Source organism: Muntiacus reevesi, chromosome X, assembly GCF_963930625.1.
Source record: "Muntiacus reevesi chromosome X, mMunRee1.1, whole genome shotgun sequence".
In the NCBI taxonomy this organism is placed as follows: domain Eukaryota; kingdom Metazoa; phylum Chordata; class Mammalia; order Artiodactyla; family Cervidae; genus Muntiacus; species Muntiacus reevesi.
In genome coordinates this window covers 31,500,685-31,524,611 of record NC_089271.1, presented here as the reverse complement: position 1 = coordinate 31,524,611, position 23,927 = coordinate 31,500,685, and the positions used below count along the sequence as shown (strand labels likewise).

The following is a 23,927-nucleotide window of genomic DNA, read 5'->3' as shown; positions in this document are numbered from 1 at the left end:
GATACAAATTTAAGGTTAAATCAAAGCACGACGACATAGATTCTTAGTAAATTGATGTGATCTTGGATGTAGCATAATGTCTAGATTATAAGGACTAATAATTATGTTCTGCGCTGGTTCAGATACACTTTTAATATCTTAACTGAATTTTTCAGGGAGAATGACAATCTGTAAAGAAAGTTTGTAGAACCAGGAGTTATTTAATTTTAAGAAAAACCTAAGCAGAGATAAGATACATGTGAGCAGTTTTATCTTATTGAAAAAGGAAGACATTTTCTCTGTTTTACTTCAGAAGGTGGTGCTATCAAAAGTAGACACAAGTTGATAAGCCTGTATGTCTTCTGCCCAGACATCTTTCCTAAGCGCAATTTTTTTTCTCTCCCACTTTCTGCTGGATATATGCCCTGTGAATTTCAAAATGGACCTCAAATACAGCAAGGTGAAACTTTACTGATTGTGTCCTACTTGCCTCTAAACTTGCTTCTGACTCCCCCAGTTTTGTTATTGCACCAACATTCACCTTGGCACCTGCACCAGAAAGCTGGAGGCAATCTGGATGCATCTCTTCCCATTCTCCTCTGAGTCCTGTCATGTAGTCAAGTCAAAAGATCGCTGCGCTCTCGCTCAAACTCAGTGCTTCATCTCGGTTCCTGTTACTGTTTTCCAAGATAGGGCCCATATCTGCAACCCCTGAAAACCCTTGCCTGAATTCTTATCTTGCTTCAATCCAATCTTCACATTAAAGTCAGTGCAGAATTTCAAGAACTTACATAATAGAGTTTCTCCTCTGCTAAATCTTAAGTAACTAACTATTCTCCAGAGACTCTCATCACTTAGGCCTACAGTGAATAACTGGCCCCCCACCCCGACCTGTCTCTCAACACTTACCTCCTATTATACCCTTCATATCCCTCAACCTACAGTCCCTTCCTCCAGGCTGTTTCTGATCCTCTGTATATCACCTTTGTCCACGGTACTCCTAGCACTCAGAAGACTCACCTTCATCATGTCTGCTTGGAAAAGTCCTACCTCATGTAGCAGACTGAGTTCAGATTTTCCTTTGTGAAGGTGGTATTTTTATATAGTGATGATCACTCCCTTTTTGGTGCCATCTATATACTATAATTGTGCCTCTGCTGTTTGGAAGGAAAATAGTCTACTAAAAAGTAGCTCTTCAGAAAGGCTAAAATGTCCCCTCGTCTATCATGACTTGGAACTGGTTGAAAGTTTCTCAGTCGTGTCTGACTCTTTGCAACCCCATGGACTATACAGTCCGTGGAATTCTCCAGGCCGGAATACTGGAGTGGGTAGCCTATCCCTGCTCCAGCGGATTTTTCCACCCAGAAACTGAACTGGGGTCTCCTGCAATTGCAGGCGGATTCTTTACCAACTGAGCTATGGAACTGGGATATGGAGCTAAAAGTGTTTATGGTACATACCTTTGGAATAATTAGTGTGGGGGAAAAGGCTATGAAATGTTACATCCTACAGAATTAAGAAATAGAGGTTATTTATGAAGAAGAATACAGAAGAAAATAATTTTAATATCTCTCTCTGATCTCTAATTTTGTATTTGCCAAATAAAAAGCATGTTTAAAATAAAAATAACTTTAAATGTGGCAGAAATACTTTCACTGAGCAAAGTGTCAACAACTTGCCCATGAAGCAGTAATTATTAGCACTTCTGTGTGCTCATTATTTCCTAAGAATTGAATATAGTCTGTATGTAATGCTATCTCTGTTTCACAAATGAGAAAGCCTATGTATAATGAGGCTAAATCCAAGTTCATGTAGTTTGCAAGTGGCAGAGCTGGGATTGCTTAGACTTTGTCCTGATCTCTCAGTTTCATCAGAGAAAATTATGTCATAACCTTTAGAAGATTATTATAGGTGTATATATGCAAGTATGTTAGAATGATAATATTCTTTATGAATATTATGTGTTAATTCTAATATAATCTAAAAAGAATTCTGGCCCTGTTGGTCTCTGAAAAAAGTCTAAAATTTATACTATGGCACAATTTTTTTTTATTGGAGTACTCTGAAAAGTACACAAATCATAATTAAAGCTTGAAGACTTCACATGGATCACATACCCATAGCTCCACACCCAGATAAAAAGATATTATGTTGCCAACATTCAAAACGCTTGTCAAGCCCTCTCACAGGCATAAATTGGTCCCACCTCTATCCTGATTTATAATACCTCAGATGAATCTGGCTGTATTTTTCACTTAATGTAAATGGAATTGCATAATAGATAGGTTGATTCATGACTTTTTTCACTCAGCATTGTTTGTGAGATTCATTCATGTTGCTTATATTAATAGCACTAGTTCATTAATTTTTCTTTGTATGAATATACCACAGTTTAATTATACAATCCACTGTTAAGAAAATGTGGGTTGTTTGAAGTGTAGGACCATGACAAATAATTCTGCTATGAAAATAATTATACATATCTTTTGGCGAATATTTGTATACTTTTATATTGGATATTCATCCAGGATTGGGTTGCTGGATCATTGAATATATGTATATTTAGCTTTATAGGTATTACTAGATTTTTCTAAAGATGGTTTATACATTTTTTTCTCTTCAATAAAGATACAAATTGCTCTACATCTTCACTACTTGATACTGTCAAATTTTTAATTTGACCCTTTCTGATGGTTGTATAATGACATCTCTTGTTTTAATTTGCATGTACTGATGAGTCATGAAGTTGAGCACAATTTCAGTTTATTTCAGTTAGTTATTTGAAAGACCTCATTTTTGAAATGCCTGTTTTCCTACTGAGTTTTTTTATATTTCTCTTAGTGACTTGTTGTAATTTTCAAAATATATATATATTTTCAAAATATATATTCTGGATGATATAGGTTTGCCACCTATATTACAAGTTTTTTTTTTCCGCTAAGTACCTTATCTTTTTATTCCTCTATGAATTACTACTTTAATAAACAGTAGTTTTTATACCCCACTTCAATATTTTCTGTTATGGGTAGTGTATTTTTGTCCTGAATTTAAAAGTAGCATTTCTTACTCTAAGACCTAGAAGATATTTTCCTGGAGTGCCGTATAAGTACTTTATTGTTTGACCTTTCATATTACATTCCATCTCATATTTCTGGTATGAAAAAGGAATGAATGTCCATTTTTTCCCTATGTAGATCCAATTGAAATAGCATGATTTATTGCAAAGAGTGTTCAGCAGCGTCACCTTTAGTCAAATGCCTATACATGTGTGGCTCACTTTATGGACTCTACTTCTGTGTGTACATTTGCCTATACTTATGTCAATACGACATTAGTCACTATAGCTTTCTAATATTCTTGATACTGGTAGTATCGTAAAATAAAAATTGTACCAGGTGATTAAACAGGCCAGAAAAAAAATTTTCAAGATTATTGCAATGACGGGTCAAAGACTATTGCAATAGGGGAGAGAGACTGAACTCTGGTCCACTGAACCCAAGGTGGGAGAATTCTTAAGTGCTGGGATGAGCTAGTGTAAAAAGATTAGAGCACTTTAAAAGGTTGGATGGTCAATGTGATTAAGCCACTTTGTGTTGCTAATTGTCCCTTATCAAAGTTTGGCTCCTACCCTCCCACAGAGTCTGGAAGACCTGAGCCCTATCTTTCTTGATAATTACATTTCAAATAGGTCCTTGAGAAAGATATTCTTGGGTTGTAGGCTATTCACATCTTAAAGGGGCAGATTAAAAAAAAGTTACAACTTCTTTCTAAAGTAAGTGCTCTGAGAAGAGATGATGGGGCCTATAGTCCAAAGTTTAATGAAGCTACGGAGAACACTGAAGCTAGCTTGGCCAGAGTAAGCCCTTCATATTTGTATTTGTTTTCTTCTTTTTAAAGATTGTGTTGACTATTTTTATTCATTTGCTTTCCATATCAATTTTAGAATCAGCTTATCATCACCTCCTCAAAAATGTTTTGGTTTTAATTGGATTTCACTGAATATATGGATCAATTTGTGGTAAATGTCTTTACTACATAAAATACTGTAATTAATGAATGAAATATTCTTTCATTTATATAGGTCTTTATTTTCTCTAAATAATGTTTTATGGTTCTCAAGATAGTGGGTCTTAGACTTTCTATGTGATTTCATTCTAGGTTTTTGATAGTTCTGGACTTGTTGCAAATAGTTATCTTTTAAGTTTTTCATTTTTTATTTCCTGTTGCTGATATTGAGAAGTACACTTTGATTTTTGTTCCTTGGCCTCATATCCAGAAATGATGCTTAGTTTGCTTCTTAAGTTGAGTAGTTTCTCTGTAGCATCACTCAGATGTATGTACCCAGGTGGTTTGGGGTTAATGGCAGTTTTATTTCTCCCTTTCCAATCATTCATCTTATTAATTTCTCTTGAAATTTTTTTGCTGCATACTCTAGTACAGTGAGATTATTGTTGTTGTTTCTCATTTTAGCTCTCAGAGGTGGGGCTTTTAGTAAGTAACTGTCAAGTATGACATTTCCCGTAGGCTTGTTGTTCACACCTTTCTCTCCTAGTGTTCTAGAAGGTTTTGTTATTACTGGGTGTTAATTTAATCAAACTTATTTTTCAAGATAACCTGAGACAATCATATTAGTTTTCTAATATGTAAAATCACATTGCTTTTTTTTAGTGTAAAAATAGCCTTGCATATCTGAGATAAACCAAACATGGAGGCTATGTATAACCCTTTTAATGTTTTGCTAGATTTTTTTTTTTTTTGCTGACATTTGACTTAGAGTTTTCCCATTGTGTCCATGAAGGAGTATTGTTCTCCTTTTTTGTGATATGTTCCCTAGGGTTAAGTACCTGACTATGGAGGCTTGTGAACTTAACATCTATGCCTGGAACTTTCTTTATGGGGAAAGTTTTAAATGAGAAGTCAGTATATTTAATGGACTTAAGACTTTCTATTTTTGATTTATGTTTTTAAAAATAGTTTACCTCCATTTTCCAGATTCTCCCTTTTTTGTCAGTTCAAGTAAGCTTTGTCTTTCTAGGAATTTGTCTATTGCATCTAAAATTACAAATATATTCATTTTCAGTTCACATGGAATTTAATAATATATTTATCGTTGAAATTTAGGAAATGTGATATGAAGCTATGAATTTCTAGCCTTTCTGGAGAAAACAAGTGATTTGATGATCCTGGGTCTGTCTTCCTGCATATTAACCTCAGTAAGAATTGAATAGATCTGCCCACTTCACCCGGAGAAGGCAAGGGCACCCCACTGCAGTACTCTTGCCTGGAAAATCCCATGGCTGGAGGAGCCTGGTGGGCTGCAGTCCATGGGGTCACAAAGAGTCAGACACGACTGAGCGACTTCACTTTCACTTTCACTTTCATGCATTGGAGAAGGAAATGGCAACCCACTCCAGTGTTCTCGCCTGGAGAATCCCAGGGATGGGAGAGCCTGGTGGGCTGCCGTCTATGGGGTCACACAGAGTCGGACACGACTGAAGCAACTTAGCAGCAGCAGCAGCAGCAGCCCACTTTACCATGAGCTGCAGTCCCCATCCCTCCTCATTCCCTTATACCTAGATTATTTTATATATTCTATTTTATGTACCTCTTGGAACATGTGATTTCTTATAGGTGGAATAAATTCCATGGCAAGAGTTAGAATGGAACATAGAGGAATTTCTAGTCACTTATCTGTAAATAAGGCACATAATGAAAAATGCTCCTGGTTTAAAAATGCAAAAGCAGAGATTTTTAACTCTTGTACGAAACTAAGCTTTATTAGACTGTAGGTAAACTACAGAAACCTAGTAAAGTTAACATCCTGCTGAAATGTTTCAGTGTATTCTCTATTAAAAAGTCTATTGTGCTGTAGATTTATCACACCTGGAAACAAAAGCTGATTTTTTTTCCATCAGCTAAGTTCTAAGTCCTTACTGTTGACAAGCATCTCTATAATTCATCACAGTCTTCAGAGCAGTTTCGTATTTGTTGACCTCACCCCAGTATTGACCTGGCTAGGAGAGTAGGAGGCAGATACTATTATATCTATTTCACTAGTAGGACAGCTAAACCATGGTGAGATTAAGAGTTTGCTAATTGATATGACCAAGGGGGACAGCAGTTGAAGTGGAATAAGAATTCAGGTTGTCTGTACTTTTGACCTAGTGACATATAGCAAGTTAGTTAGAGTCAGAGATTCTGCTAAATGCCTAATGCCCATTTTAAGTAGTAAAGACTTAGAATTTGATGTAGAGGATATAGGGAATTTCATGTAACTCTTACTCCTGTGGGTCTTTAAAAAAATTCACCACAAATAGCTTTGTTGTTACTTTAAATAACTGGTAGACAGATATTAATATTTAATGAAGAAGAAAGAGAAAAAAGGGGCTTTAAGACACTGCTTGGGAGAAAAACCATATATTGATAATTACAGCGGTGGTATTCAGCTTTGAGACATTCATATACTATGTGAAATGCATGTATTTCTACACCAGACATTAAGCACAAGCGTAAATGTGGGGGGAGGGCAGCCTTCAGAACGGTCAGAGACTTGGAGGCAAAAACCAATAAAGAACAGTAAAACCTCAAGCTACCAAGGAATGCCTGGAAATGTGATGTATGCTGGAGGGAACACTGTTGTGCTGGAATGCTCCTTAGGACTCCTGTTCTTTATTTTCTGGTGTCCCAATTGAATAGACTGGTGGGAGCTGGAGAGTGCGGAGTTTATTAAGCTGCCACAGAATATTAAATAATAGCCTGCAAACAATAGTAGCAGCAACAACAACAGGGCCTTCCCAGATTTATTCATTAGCACTTTAGAAACTCAGAAAAATAAATAAAATATGAAATTGATTGCCATAGCACAGAAGAACATGCTTCTTCAAGTTAAAAAATCTCCCTACGCCTTTAGCATGATCACCAAAGCAGAATTTCATTAACAAATCAGACAGTCATATTTACCTTTTCAGAATAAGTCCTTCCAAAGAACACATGTTCTTGATCTAGAAGTGTCAGCATTTTTGGTTTTTAAAAAATGTTAAACAGATATGGAGTTAAAATATCAAAAATGTTTTTTTTAATCAAATTGTAACAGCAGGCTCCAAATCCTTGTCAGGTAGGTTAGATAAAATGTTTAGTTAAATCTCATCAAACTCCTGCTAAAACTAAATATGAAAAGACTCAAAGAAGATTCAGTGTAGTCCTGGTATCCTTGAACGTCCCACTGTGTTATGTGGCTCAGATCACAAGGTGTTTATTTTTTATGTTGAATGATCTATCAAGTGAGTGGCATCGTGAAAGAGCATGGGCTTGCAGCCAGATGAACCAAAGATCAAATCCCATATACTCCATCCTGTGACCACTCTGCCCTTAGATAAGCTACTTAACCTGTTTGAGTGTCAGTTTCCTCATCTATAAACTGCACCATTAAAAGTGACAGGAGTTCCTTGAATTTGGCTAGGAGTTATTACAGGATCCTTTAAACAGAAATAAGAATGATATTTTCAGAGAAACCTCCAATAAGTGTTTCCTAATACATCAAAAGATGTTTTTTCACCCTGAACTGTATGTTAGACAGTGAAGCTTTAAGACATGCCATTTTATAATATATGCTTCAGTTAACAGTTTGTTTTAAAAAAATGTAAAATTGAGAAGAGAATCATAGACATGGCTAAACAGTAGTCAGTAATACTCTGACCATTTCTAACCTCATAATGGGTGCTTTTGTTCTTTCCATAAGTCATTTGATATTATTTCCATTTCACCATCAGTAAGATGTAAGATGGAGTTGCTAATTGTTTTTAACTGTATAGGTGTTTACAATATAAGAAACAAAATTCAAGAAATAAATAAATAATTTTTCAGAAGGCTCATTACATGTAAGATTCATTTAGCAGGAGTATATCCCAGGGTTTGAAACTGGGATAAAGTGAGATAGGTTGCTTGCTGCCTCCCTCTCTTATAAATCTCAGTTGCTGCTGCATTGTGTGGTACATGGCACATAATTGTTCTTTCCTTAGTGGACATACTCTTGGGGACACTTGAACTCTTAATGCCAATCTTGCTAGGCACAGTTTAGCTTTCACTTTCTTACACGGTCTTCAATAAATTCAAGGGTCAAGGTACTTAAGTTTTACCTCCCAGGCTTGTCAAATTTCCTATACTTGCTTTTATCCAAATGTTCTTTTGATAGCCATTTTTCACTTTTTCTTTGAAAAGCCAACTCAACCAAACAAAGGAATTCAGATGAGAAATGTCCTTGGCATGTATAACAATATGAGATGTGAATTAAATGGGAGGGAAAAATCCTCCCCATTGTGGATCTGAGCCTAGATGATAATGGAACTGTGATTTAGCCCACGAAAATGTGTTAGAGTAAGTGAACTGACCTTTTGCTGCTCTTACTGCTGAGACAAAATGAGGACATAAATACAAATTAATTTCTACTTATCACTTTGTGAGACATTATAATTCATTTTTCATTTATGTGCCTAATGTTTACCTAGCTTACAAAAATATGCATTATTCCTGAAAGCTCAGGGGATTCGTATACTTAAATGACAACTCAGAGAAAGACTGATTTTTTTTTTCTTAAGAGAGGAGATTTCTAACCCTAATATAGTGATCAAAAAAAAAAAAATAGCTTCCTGTCAATTCCATTTGATCCAATCTCTTGTGCTTGTCTAACAATGAAGTTGCACCCATTCAGGCAGTGATAGGAACCAGCATCTCTGAGTGCTTATAAAAGCTGACTGATAATCCAACAATTGCTTAGCTCCATCTTTTGTAATTCAAATTAGGGCTAGCATTTCTAAGCAATAAACAGATAAATCCATAAATTCAAGCACTATGTACATTTTCTTATATCTGTGAATATGGTATTGCAAAAATCTACCTGTGGGAGAATTATCAATAACCTCAGATATGCAGATGACACCACCCTTATGGCAGAAAATAAAAAACTAAGGAGCCTCTTGATGAAAGTGAAAGAGGAGTGTGAAAAAGTTGGCTTAAAACTCAACATTCCTAAGATCATGGCATCTAGTCCCATCACTTCATGGCAAGTAGATGGGGAAACAGTGGAAACAGTGACAGACTTCATTTTTTTTTTTGGCTCCAAATCACAGCAGATGGTGACTGCAGCCATGAAATTAAAAGACGCTTGCTCCTTGGATGACAAACTATGACCAACCTAGACAGAATATTAAAAAGCAGAGACATTACTTTGCCAACAAAGGTCCATCTAGTCAAAGCTGTGGTTTTTCCAGTAGTCATGTATGGATGTGAGAGTTGGACTATAAAGAAAGCTGAGAGCCAAAGAATTAATGCTTTTGAACTGTGGTGTTGGAGAAGACTCTTGAGAGTCCCTTGGACTGCGAGGAGATCCAACCAGTTCATCCTGAATGAAATCATTCCTGAATATTCATTGGAAGGACTGATGCTGAAGCTGAAGCTCCAATATTTTGGCCACCTGATGCAAAGAATTGACTCATTGAAAAAGACCCTGATGTTGGGAAAGATTGAAGGCGGGAGGAGAATAGGACAACATCTCATTGATGAGATGGTTGGATGGCATCACCGACTTGATGGACATTTGTTTGAGTAAGCTCCTGGAGTTGGTGATGGACAGGGAAGCCTGATGTGCTGCAGTCCATGAAGTCACAAAGAGTCGGACACAACTGAGTGACTGAACTGAACTGAACCTGTGAGCACACATGTACCGTGATTTCTAATTCACTTATCTAATTTCACTGAGATGAGTATAAAACACTGTGCCTGCTTTGTAACAGCAGTGACTTGGATTCAGTTCACTGAGACTGTTCTGAGAGTAAGAGTTAAGCAGTAGAATGTGTTACTGAAGGATGTGTATGCTCTCTTGTGTTGGAAATTTTTTAAAAAAGAATATGCTGCAGTTCTAAACATCTACTTGTAAAGATATAATAAGTACTTTTTTAGAATGAGTAAAATAGTCCACCCTTGGTGGTTCTTAGAAGGCTTCATATAAACACTACAATCAAGCAAAATATAAATAACCACCAACACATATATAACTCAGTTCTAACTAAAACTGTTTTTCAATGCATGATCTTGTTTAATACTTGAAGCAGTTCTTTAAGATGTTGGTATGATTATTTTATTTGAGAGACATATTATTTAGCCATAAATTTGTTGAAAAAGTCACTTGATTTCATTGAGCAGGGGAAGATAAAGAATTGCTCCTAATATTACAAGAAATTATGGATTTTAAATGTTTCCATAATTTGAAAGAGAGTCAGTGGTAAAGACAGAGAAGACAACGGCAACCCACTCCAGTACTCTTGCCTGGAAAATCCATGGGCAGAGGAGCCTGGTAGGCTGCAGTCCATGGGGTTGCGAAGAGTCGGACATGACTGAAGTGACTTAATAGCAGCAGCAGTGGTAAAGAATCCGCCTGCCAATGCAGAAAACATGTGTTTGATCCCCGGGCCAGGAAGATCCCCTGGAAAAGGAAAGAGCAACCCACTCCACTATTCTTGCCTGAGAAATCCCATGGACATAGGAGCCAGGTGGGCTATGGTTCATAGGATCACAATAGAGTCTGATGTGACTTAGCAACTAAACAACACACATTGGTAATCCAAGCAGTTGATTGACTTAAGACTTGAATCCAAGTTTTTTGATTCTAGATAATTTTATGCTCCCCATATAACACATAAAATCACAAAATGATAGCATCTTTGTATTTGAGAAGTTGTCCCAATGCATTATTATTAAAATTCTGCTCTATTTGAACAATTTAAATTCATTTTACACTAGTAACTGAAATATGTTCTCTAAAGTGCCCCCACTCTAATATATGCATCTTTACTTGTAACAATTTTAATTTTGTGAGACATTTTGCAGTGCCGTGGAATCAGCCTCTCTTAAATCTGTCCTATGTAGTTTGTTAGATATGCCTTGACAAAATGCCAGAGATTGGATTTCCTAAACAACAGAAATGTGTTTTCTCACAGATCTGGAGTCTAGAAGTCCAAGGTATTGGCAGGTTTGGTTCCTTCTGAGGCCTCTCTCCTGGCCTTGCAGACAGCGGCCTTCTCGCTATGTCCACCCAAAGGCCTCTCCTCTGTGCCCATACAGCCAAAGACACTATTTTATTTCCTTTTTTTATAAGGATGCTAGTTGGACTGAATTAGAGTCCACCCTAACACACTCATTTTAACTTAAAAGCCCCATTTAAAGGCCCTGCCTGTCAAGGTCCTGTCTTCTAATACAGTCACATTCTGGGGTAGAGGTCAATAGGGATGTAACATGAATTTTAGGCAGACACAGTTCAGTCCATTTATTCTGTTCATTTTTGGCACATAGTGTATGTCCAAAAATATTTGTTATTTAAATAATGATTGGTGAATGAATGAATCAGAGCTTATATTTAACTATAAATTAAATATTGACAATATTTAACCTGCTCAGTGGAATTATAAAAGTTATCTATTATGATTATTTGACTACAAAGGAAACTTTTAATGATTATCTTTTTATCCTTTTATAACTGAAGTATAGTTGATGTGTAATATTGTATGTTATAGATGTATAACATAGTGATTCACAATTTTTAAAGATTATACTCCATTCATAGTTACTGTAAAATACTGATTATATTCCCTGTGTTGTACTATATATCCTTTTAGCTTATTTTAGACCTAATAGTTTGTTGCTACACCTATATTGCCCTTCCCCTCTCCCTACTGATAACCACTAGTTTATTCTCTGTATCTGTGAATTTGCTTCTTTTTGGTTATATTTACTAGTTGTTTCTTTTTTTTTTTAAGAGTCCACATATGAGTGATATCATACAGTATTTGTCTGTCTCTGTCTGGCTTACTTCATTTAACATAATGTCTTCCAAGCCCATCTATTTTGTTGCAAATGGCAAAATTTCATTATCTGTTCATCTGTTGATAGAAATAATATTCTTAAAATAGTTGTTTTAACTAGGTTGTTTTGACTAGGTTGACTGTATGACTAAAATATTTACCATTGTTTTTTAATAATGAAAAATTCTATAAAGTGTATCACAGTATATTTTGCAATCTATAAATTGAATCTTAAACAATCTAGTATAGAGGTCTTTATGTGAGTTTGTTTTATACAATGTCCTACTAAAATCAATAAATTATAAAAGCTCTATCTATGCGATTGCAAACCTAAGATACTACTTTGCTAGACTCTAGCTTTGTGTGTCTTGTAGCACTGGAGAGAAGATGGTATATCTATTTAGACTTCTTAGTTCATTTTCTTTCATTTATGAAGGTGGTGCTACAGTTTGAGTGTCTCACTTAGCCCTTGACACCCATCTCCATTGGGGTTGGAGCCCTGTAATAAATGTGCCACAATTTGACCTTTTATATCTGCATCATAAAATCAGGCAGATGGTGTAGTTTATGGCTAACAGGCAAGAGTTTCTCTGTTTGAAGCTGTTTTTTTCCACAACTAATCCATTACCAGGTATGCTACATGGCATTTTATCTGATGTGTCCTTACAAGGTAACTAGGAAGTTTACTAAAATAACTTCTAATATGTTTTTGAAAAAAATCCCAAATTTTAATTGTAATAATTAAATAGCTAACATTGAATGCATTGAGTTATGTTAACACATTTCCTGGGTATCTTGCATCACTGTTTCAGTGTTATGGCTTCTGTCATAAACTAATGTAATTCAAAAGTGATCGAGTAGAGAATGAAACTATAAAAAATGCAAAATCACTTATGTTATGCTTGAAAGTAATAACATTTTTATTGACATTTCTGAAGAAAAACTGAAAACTCACCTGTGACTGAGCTGCATCTGAGTTCATGATCATTTTAATATTGTAGTAATACATTTATTGCTTACTTCTTACCCCTGTGTTTGAGACTTCCTTTTCTAAAAGGTGGTAGATTAAATACAATAAGAAAAAAGAGTAGGTCTCTGAATTATTTAGGAATAGATAGGTTTTGCCATGATGCTAATTACATTTATATTATTTGAATCATATGTCAAAATTTTCTAGTTGGATCCATCCAAATGTGTAGTATCAAGTAAGGTAGAAATTATTATCAGGCTTATCTTAGATACTGAATATATTTGTTAAAAAATATGAGAAACAAACATTTTTTTCTAGTTCTAATTCTATACAAAATAAGACATGTCCATATTTTGAGATACTTCTAGCTCTAGAGGTCTAATATCTATGGGTAAATAATTTTATTATTTATAAGGAAGCCAAAAAAAGTTGAAATTTTAGATTCTGAAGTGCATCCTAATAATGTTGGAATAAATGATATGTTTCTTAAAATAGTACCTTTATACAGAAATCATAACAACTCACTTTTTCACCTAAAAAATATTAGTGCTTAGTTTATATTACATACTAAAATAGTATGTGCATATAGATATTGTTGTTCAGTCACTAAGTTGTGTCCAACTCCTTTATGATCCCATTGACTGTAGCCCACCAAGCTCCTCAGACGATGGGAGTTACCAGGCAAGAACACTGGAGTGGGTTGCCATTTCCTTCTCCAGGGTATCTTCCGAACCCAGGGATTGAATCTGCATCTCATGCATTGGCAGGTAGATGCTTTACGACTGAGGCACTAGTATTAGTGACAGGCTAAAGACAGGACGGTCATAGCAAACATCCTCTTTCCAACAACACAAGAGAAGACTCTACACATGGACATCACCAGATGGTCAACACTGAAATCAGATTGATTATATTCTTTGCAGCCCAAGATGGAGAAGCTCTATACAGTCAGCAAAACAAGACTGGGATCTGACTGTGGCTCAGATCATGAAGTCCTTATTGCCAAATTCAGACTTAAATTGAAGAAAGTAGGGAAAACCACTAGACCATTCAGGTATGACCTAAATCAAATCCCTTATGACTATAGAGTAGAAGTGAGAAATCAAATTAAGGGACTAGATCTCATAGAGTGCCTGATGAACTATGGACAGAGGTTCATGACATTGTACAGGAAATAGGGATTAAGACCATCCCCACGGAAAAGAAATGCAAAAAGGCAAAATGGTTGTCTGAGGAGGCCTTACAAATAGCTGTGAAAAGAAGAGAAGCAAAAAGCAAAGGAGAAAAGGAAAGATATTCCCATTTGAATGCAGAGTTCCAAAGAATAGCAAGGAGAGATAAGAAAGCCTTCCTCAGTGATCAATGCAAAGAAATAGAGGAAACGACAGAATGGGAAAGACTAGAGATCTCTTCAAGATAATTAGAGATACCAAGGGAACATTTCATACAAACATGGATTCAATAAAGGACAGAAATGGTATGAACCTAACAGAAGCAGAAGATATTAAGAAGAGGTGGCAAGAATACACAGAAGAGCTGTACAAAAAAGATCGTCATGACCCAGATAATCACGATGGTGTGATCACCCACCTAGAGCCAGACATCCTGGAATGTGAAGTCAAGTGAGCCTTAGAAAGCATCACTGCGAACAAAGCTAGTGGAGGTGATGGAATTCCAGTTGAGCTATTTCAAATCCTAAAAGATGATGCTGTGAAAGTGTTGCACTCAATATGCCAGCAGATTTGAAAAACTCAGCAGTGGCCACAGGACTGGAAAAGGTCAGTTTTCATTCCAATCCCAAAGAAAGGCAATGCCAAAGATTGCTCAAACTACTGCACAATTGCAGTCATCTCATACGCTAGTAAAGTAATGCTCAAAATTCTCCAAGCCAGGCTTGAGCAATATGTGAACTGTGAACTTCCAGATGTTCCAGCTGGTTTTAGAAAAGGCAGAGGCTTTCTATTCTGTTCCATTGATCTATATTACTGTCTTTGTGCCAGTACCATACTGTCTTGATGACTGTGGCTTTGTAGTAGAGTCTGAAGTCAGGCAGGTTGATTCCTCCAGTTCCATTCTTCTTTCTCAGGATTACTTTGGCTATTCGAGATTTTTTGTATTTCCATACAAATTGTGAAATTATTTGTTCTAGTTCTGTGAAAAATACCGTTGGTAGCTTGATAGGGAGTGCATTGAATCTATAGATTGCTTTGGGTAGAATAGCCATTTTGACAATATTGATTCTTCCAATCCATGAACACGGTATGTTTCTCCATCTGTTTGTGTCCTCTTTGATTTCTTTCATCAATGTTTTATAGTTTTCTGTGTATAGGTCTTTTGTTTCTTTAGGTAGATATACTCCTAAGTATTTTATTCTTTTTGTTGCAATGGTGAATGGTATTGTTTCCTTAATTTCTCTTTCTGTTTTTTCATTGTTAGTATATAGGAATGCAAGGGATATCTGTGTGTTAATTTTATATCCTGCAACTTTACTATATTCATTGATTAGCTCTAGTAATTTTCTGGAAGAGTCTTTAGGGTTTTCTATGTAGAGGATCATGTCATCTGCAAACAGCGAGAGTTTCACTTCTTCTTTTCCTATCTGGATTCCTTTTACTTCTTTTTCTGCTCTGATTGCTGTGGCCAAAACTTCCAACACTATGTTGAATAGCAGTGGTGAGAGTGGGCATCCTTGTCTTGTTACTGATTTCAGAGGAAATGCTTTCAATTTTTCACCATTGAGGGTGATGCTTGCTGTGGGTTTGTCATATATAGAAAGCCCAGAGATAAATCCACGAACCTATGGACACCTTATCTTTGACAAAGGAGGCAAGGATATACAATGGAAAAAAGACAATCTCTTTAACAAGTGGTGCTGGGAAAACTAGTCAGCCACTTGTAAAAGAATGAAACTAGAACACTTTCTAACACCATACACAAAAAGAAACTCAAAATGGATTAAAGATCTAAATGTAAGACCAGAAACTATAAAACTCCTAGAGGAGAACATAGGCAAAACACTGTCTGACATAAATCACAGCAAGATCTTCTATGACCCACCTCCCAGAATATTGGAAATAAAAGCAAAAATAAACAAATGGGACCTAATGAAACTTAAAAGTTTTTGCACAACAAAGGAAACTATAAGTAAGGTGAAAAGACAGCCCTCAGATTGGGAGAAAATAATAGCAAATGAGGAAACAGACAAAGGATTAATCTCAAAAATATACAAGCAACTCCTGAAGCTCAATTCCAGAAAAATAAGTGACCCAATCAAAAAATGGGCCAAAGAACTAAACAGACATTTCTCCAAAGAAGACATACAGATGGCTAACAAACACATGAAAAGATGCTCCACATCACTCATTATCAGAGAAATGCAAATCAAAACCACAATGAGGTACCATTACACGCCAGTCAGGATGGCTGCTATCCAAAAGTCTACAAGCAATAAATGCTGGAGAGGGTGTGGAGAAAAGGGAACCCTCTTACGCTGTTGGTGGGAATGCAAACTAGTACAGCCACTATGGAAAACAGTGTGGAGATTTCTTAAAAAACTGGAAATAGAACTGCCATATGATCCAGCAATACCACTTCTGGGCATACACACTGAGGAAACCAGATCTGAAAGAGACACGTGCACTCCAATGTTCATCGCAGCACTGTTTATAATAGCCAGGACATGGAAGCAACCTAGATGCCCATCAGCAGATGAATGGATAAGGAAGCTGTGGTACATATACACCATGGAATATTACTCAGCCATTAAAAAGAATTCATTTGAATCAGTTCTAATGAGATGGATGAAACTGGAGCCCATTATACAGAGTGAGGTGAGCCAGAAAGATAAAGAACATCACAGTATACTAACACATATATACGGAATTTAGAAAGATGGTAACAATGGCCCTATATGCAGGGCAGAAGAAGAGACGCAGAAGTACAGAACAGACTTTTGAACTCTGTGGGAGAAGGGGAGGGTGGGATGTTTCGAAAGAACAGCATGTATATTATCTGTGGTGAAACAGACCACCAACCCAGGTGGGAGGCATGAGTCAAGTGCTCGGGCCTATTGGGCTGGGAAGATCCAGAGGAATCGGGTGGAGAGCGAGGTGGGATGGGAGACCTGTATGGGGAATTCGTGTAACTCTATGGCTGATTCACATCAGTGTATGACAAAACCCACTGAAAAATAAAAAAAAATTAAAAAAAAATAAATAAATAAAAAAGAAAAAAAAAAGAAAAGAAAAGGCAGAGGAACCAGAGATCAAATTGCCAACATCCATTGGATCATCGAAAAAGCAAGAAAGTTCCAGGAAAACATCTATTTCTTCTTTATTGACTATGCCAAAGCCTTTGATTGTGTGGATCACAATAAACTGTGGAAAATTCTGAAAGAGATGGGAATACTAGACCACCTGATCTGCCTCTCGAGAAACCCTAGAGTACATCATGAGAAACACTGGGATGGAAGAAGCACAAGCTGTAATCAAGATTGCCGGGAGAAATATCAATACTGTCAGATATGCAGATGACACCACCCTTATGGCAGAAAGTGAAGAGGAACTAGAAAGCCTCTTGATGAAAGTGAAAAAGGAGAGTGAAAATGTCGGCTTAAAGCTCAACATTCAGAACAGTAAGATCATGGCATCTGGTCCCATCAATTCATGGCAAATAGATGGGGAAACATTGGAAACAGTGTCAGACTTTATTTTTTGGGGCTCCAAAATCACTGCAGATGGTGATTGCAGCCATGAAATTAAAAGACGCTTACTCCTTGGAAGGAAAGTTATGACCAACCTAGATGGCATATTGGAAAGCAGAGACATTACTTTACCAACAAAGGTCCGTCTGGTCAAGGCTATCGTTTTTCCAGTAGTCATGTATGGATGTGAGATTTGGACTGTGAAGAAAGCTCAGCGCCGAAGAATTGATGCTTTTGAACTGTGGTGTTGGAGAAGACTCTTGAGAGTCCCTTGGACTGCAAGGAGATCCAACCAGTTCATCCTAAAGAGATCATTCCTGGGTGTTCATTGGAAGGACTGATGCTGAAGCTGAAACTCCAATACTTTGGCCACCTCATGTGAAGAGTTGACTCATTGGAAAAGACCCTGATGCTGGGAGGAATTGGAGGCAGGAGGAGAAAGGGATGACAGAGCATGAGATGGCTGGATGGCATCTCCGACTCGGACATGCGCTTGAGTAAACTCCGGGAGTTGTTGATGGACAGGGAGGCCTGACGTGCTGCAATTCATGGGGTTGGAAAGAGTCAGACACGACTGAGTGACTGAACTGAACAGCACAACTCTTACTTAGAAAACTATTACTCTACTGAATTTTCTCAATAGAACTGTTTAGAGAAATAGTGACTTTAAATGTTCATAATAATAATCCAGTTAACTTTAAAAATTCACGTGTGGATATGATGTTATGTCAATACTAATATTCTTCTACAATCAAAATATTAAGCAATTCTAATTATATAAGATTGCTTCAGATAAGAGTCTTTTGACATCCTATATTTTAGCCAGAATTTATTCTTTTGATATATATTTTCAGACCTAAGAATGATACACATTTTCCATATTATCAGTGACAAATCCTATTTCATTCTGCCTTTATATTTTTCCTGTTTATATTTTCTGTGTAGACATTTCAAATAGTGGTGTGATATCTGCCTTAGACTTCTTGTAAGTGTCTCTACTTTTCCATATAAGGTGCAAGAGTGAAGTAATTTAATTACAAATGAAAGGCATGTGCTTATATAATTATAAGCAGAAGCTAACAGATGCTCTTTACAACTCCTAGTATACGTAAGAGACTCAAAGTTAGATACTTTTACAAATCATTCATGCCATTTTTTAATAAAATTCAGTTAACAGGTAAGCATTTGCTGATGTTGTGGTGGGTTTTCTCTTCTCCAGGTACTGGGAGATCGGTGGGCAAACATCTGTAGGTGGACTGAAGATCGCTGGGTTCTTTTACAGGATGTTCTTCTAAAATGGCAACGTTTTACTGAAGAGCAGGTGAGTCACATGAGGGATAATGTATCACTGAAAGATGTGGAGAGATGTTAAATAGGTACATAAAAAACTATGATGTTCTTTAATATTATTATTCTTTATCTTTTGAAATTATTTGATTTCTTTCAGTGCCTTTTTAGTACATGGCTTTCAGATAAAGAAGATGCTGTGAACAAGATTCCCACAACTGGCTTTAAGGATCAAAGTGAAATGTTATCAAGTCTTCAAAAACTGGCTGTATGTATTCTTCAGCTATTGATATTATTAAACAAAAACCAGTAGTTTCTACTAACATCTGTATTTGGTCTTTCTGATGTTTAAATCTTAAACATAATATTCATTGTTCTTTCTTAGATCAATCTCTTTAATTATATTGTTACTTGTCATAATTAAAATAGGGAAAGGTGATTGTGGGAAAGATTGAAGGCAGGAGGAGAAGGGGGCAACAGAGGATGCCATGGTCAGATGGCATCATCAACTCAATGGCCATGAATTTGAGCAAACTCCAGGAGATAGTGAAGGACAGAGAAGCCTGGCATGCTGCAGTCCATGGGATTGCAAAGAGTTGAACACGACTGAACAGCAACAAATAGTATTACTCTCCTCACATAGTGGAATGAGAAACTCTAGTGTCTCTGCCTCTTCTTACAAGGTCATGAATCCCATCATGGGGGCTTCACTGTCATAAACTCATCTAAATCTAATTGCCTCCTGAAGGCCCAATGTCCTAATACCATGATATCAGGGGTGTAGAATTTCGATATATATATTTTGTGGGGACACAGTCATTTAGCCCATATCATTACACGCCTGGACTCTCAAAATGTGTGTCTTTCTCACATGCAAAATATATTCATTCCATCTGAACAGACCCAAAATAACTTATATAGTCCCAATGTCAACTCTTCAGCATATATTGTAAAGTTCAAAGTCTCATCATCTAAATCAAATAAGACTCAAGGTCTGAGGCCAAGCTCTCCAACTATGAATCTGTGAAACCAGACTAGTTATATGCTTTCAAAATACAGTTGTGTGACAGCTATAGGATAGGTATTCCCATTCGAAAAGGGGAAATAGCAAAGGAGGAAGGGGTGACAGGCCACATGTAAGTCTAAAACATAGGAAAAACAATTCTGTAAGTTTGCTCAAGAATATTCCTCTTTGGACTGATGCTCTGCACTCCAGGGCCACCAGAGTGGCACCATCACCCCCAGAATTCCACAAGGTGGCCTTGCCTCTTCAGCTTCACAGTGCACTGCCCGCCCACATGGCTCTCTGCTGCAGCCCCACTCATAGGACTCCCTGTCATGGCTGCTTTGAGGCACTGGGTGGGGGCATCCTGCACGCCTGTCCCCCAAAACCTGAGAGGTGGCCCCACCCTTTGAAACTCAGGAGCAACTGGCTCTGTCATTTGGGCCTACAGTAGGGGTGGCAGCCCTGATGTCTTTGTATCACCCATATCATTCTCTTTTCTTGATGGGAAGAATGCACATGTTCACAGCCTGCCTTCAATCCATCTAGTTTTCTTTGTTTCCGTTAGTCCCATCTGGCAGTTTCTGCTGGTATATTACAGTATCCATAGCTTCATATTCATGTGTCCATAATGTATACATCTGTATCCCTGGCTTCTGATCAGAGAGCTGATTAGGTTCTGTTTCACACCCACACTAATATCCTCATTAAATAGTAGATCAACTGCACCCTAGTGCTCACGTCTAAACAGCCTTTCTCATTTTTTTTTTGGTACGTGGATAAACTGAGAGTCATCCAAATCCTTAAGTTCCAGTTCCTTTTTGTTAAACAGTTCCTTCTTCAATTGATTTTTCTCTTCTTGCTTTTTTACCTTAAGCATTCAGATGAAACCATGCTGTCCCTTTCACACTTTGCTTAAATATCTCCCAAAGACATCAGATTTCTTAGCTAAATATCCCGTTTCATCATGCACAAGTTCTGCCTTCTACAAAATACTAGAACATCAACACAATTCAGTCAAGTTCTTTGCCACTTTATAACAAGGATTGTCTTCTCTCCCTTGGCCAATATGTTCCTTACTTTGTCTGGCACCCCAACAGAATGGCCTTTATCATCCATATTTATACCAACATTCTGTTCATGATTATTTATGTGTTCTCTAAAAAGATGGAAACTTTCTTTCCAGCTCTCGTTCTTTCTCCCTGAGTCCTCACCAGAGTTGCCCTTTGAAGTTATCTTCATGGCAATCTTGACTTTTTCGAGCATATACCTCAAAACTCTCAGCCTCTACCGATGGCCCAGTCCAAAGCTGTTTCTGCATTTTTAGGTATTTGTTACAAGAGACACCAGTTCTTGCTCCCAATTCCTGTCTTAGTCTACTTGTGCTGTTGTAATAAAATGCCACATACTGGTGACTTTAACAGTAGATATTTATTTCTTACAGTTCTAGGAACTGGGAAGCACAATATCAAGGTGCTGGAAGATTCGGTTCTTGGTGAGGGCCCTCTTTCTGGTGAGACAGAGGAAGCTCTGGTATCCCTTCTTTTTTGTATGAGGGCACTAATCGCAGGAGACATAAGAGGCTCAGGATCGATACCTGGGTTGAAGATCCCATGGAAGAGAGCCTGGCAACCCACTCCAGCATTCTTGCCTGGAGAATCCCGTGGACATAGAAGCCTGGTGGACTATAGTCTATAGTGTCACAGAGTCAGATGCAACTAAAGTGACTTAGCACACAAGCAGAATCCTAGAGGTGGGGGCTCTACTCTCATGACCTCATCTAAGCATCATTACCTCCCCAAAGCTCCACCTCCTAATGTGATAACATTGGAAGGTTAGGCCTTCAAAATATGAATTTTGGAGGGACATAAATATTAATTTTATAATATGTAGGTAAAGTTTCAACTTTGTTTTTTGAAACAGAATTGTACTCTTTGAAAAAGGATAACATACCTGAAATAAGATTACAGTAAAAATTTTAAAGTGGCACTGAAAAGTACATGTGAATGTTCTGTAAAATTATAAACAGTATAGTTCTAGAGTAAACTTAAGTTTCATAAATCTAATAAGTCTAAAATAAACTTAATTAGATTCTCTGAGAGATACAAGAGTAGCACAAGAAATGATTATCCTCATATAGAAGGGGCTTATATCATGTTTTGAAAAATAAGAAAAACATTAAAGTAAACAAAATAGCATTGATTATAATACCCATATGTTTTGTTTGTTTTTTTAATTTTATTTGGAGGCTAATTACTTTACAATATTGTGGTGGTTTTTTTTTTGCCATACAGTCACATGAATCAGCCATGGGTGTACATGTGTTTGCCATCCTGAAACTCCGTCCCACCTCCCTCCCATCCCATCCCTCAGGGTCATCCTGGTGCACCAGTCCTGAGTACCCTGTCTCACGCATTGAACCTGGACTGGTGATCTATTTCACATATGGTAATATACATGTTACAATACTATTCTCTCAAGTCATCCCACCCTCGCCTTCTCCCACAGAGTCCAAAAGTCTGTTCTTTACATCTGTGTCTCTCGCTGTCTCGCATATAGGGTCATCATTACCATCTTTCTAAATTCCATATATATGATTTAATATACTGTTTTGGTGTTTTTCTTTTTGACTTACTTTGCTCTGTATAGTAGACTCCAGTTTCATCCACCTCATTAAAACTGATTCAAATGCATTCTTTTTAATAGCTGAGTAATATTCCATTGTGTATATGTACCACAGCTTTTTTATCCATTCGTCTGCCTATGAACATCTAGGTTGCTTCCATGTCCAGGCTATTGTAAACAGTGCTGCGATGAACATTGGGGTACATGTGTCTCTTTCATTTATGGTTTCCTTGGTGTATATGCCCAGCAGTGGGATTGCTGGGTCGTATGGCAGTTCTGTTTCCAGTTTTTTAAGGCATCTCCACACTGTTCTCCATAATGGCTGTACAATTTTTCATTCCCACCAACAGTGTAAGAGGGTTTTTTTTTCTTCCACACCCTCTCCAGCATTTATTGTTTGTAGACTTTTTGATAGCAGCCATTCTGACCAGCATGAAATGGTACCTCATTGTGGTTTTGATTTGCATTTCTCTGGTAATGAGTGATGTTGAGCATCTTTTCATGTGTTTGTTAGCCATTTGTATGTCTTCTTTGGAGAAATATCTGTTTAGTTGCTTGGCCCATTTTTTGATTGGGTCACTTATTTTTCTGGAATTGAGCTGCAGGAGTTGCTTGTCTATTTTTGAGATTAATTATTTGTCAGTTGCTTCATTTGCTATTATTTTTTCCCATACTGAAGATTGTCTTTTCACCTTGCTTATAGTTGTCTTCGTTGTGCAAAAGCTTTTAAGTTTAATTAGGTCCCATTTGTTTATTTTTGCTTTTATTTCCATTACTCTGGGAGGTGGGTCATAGAGGATCCTGCTATGATTTCTGTCAGAGAGTATTTTGCCTATGTTTTCCTCTAGGAGTTTTATAGTTTCTGGTCTTATATTTAGATCTTTAATCCATTTTGAGTTTCTTTTTGTGTATGGTGTTAGAAAGTGTTCTAGTTTCATTCACTTGTAAGTGGCTGACCAGTTTTCCCAGCACCACTTGTTAAAGAGATTATCTTTTCTCCATTGTATATTCTTGCCTCCTTTGTCAAAGATAAGGTGTCCATAGGTGCGTGGATTTATCTCTGGGCTTTCTATTTTGTTTCACTGATCTATATTTCTGTCTTTGTGCCAGTACCATACTCTCTTGATGACTGTAGCTTTGTAGTATAGTCTGAAGTCAGGCAGGTTGATTTCTCTGGTTCCATTCTTCTTTCTCAAGATTGCTTTGGATATTTGAGGTTTTTTGTATTTCCATACAAATTGTGAACTTATTTATTCTAGATCTCTGAAAAATACCATTGGTAGCTTGATAGGGATTGCATTGAATCTATAGATTGCTTTGGGTAGTATACTCATTTTCACTATATTGAGTCTTCCAATCCATGCACATGGTACATTTATCCATCTATTTGTGTCATCTTTGATTTCTTTCATCAGTGTTTTATAGTTTTCTACATATAGGTCTTTTGTTTCTTTAGGTAAATTTATTCCTAAATATTTGATTCTTTTTGTTGTAATGGTGAATGGAATT

At 36.9% G+C, this 23,927-nt stretch overlaps 1 protein-coding gene across 2 annotated transcripts in view; it reads left to right on the top strand.

The window, feature by feature from the left end:
• Nucleotides 1–23,927, top strand: part of DMD (dystrophin) — a 2,163,935-nt gene that overhangs the window by 654,864 nt on the left and 1,485,144 nt on the right. For both annotated transcript variants that reach the window (XM_065915496.1, XM_065915495.1), the window contains 2 exons: nt 18,723–18,824; nt 18,951–19,058. In XM_065915496.1, coding sequence (XP_065771568.1) covers nt 18,723–18,824; nt 18,951–19,058 — 210 coding nt within the window. The remainder of the gene's footprint in view (nt 1–18,722; nt 18,825–18,950; nt 19,059–23,927) is intronic.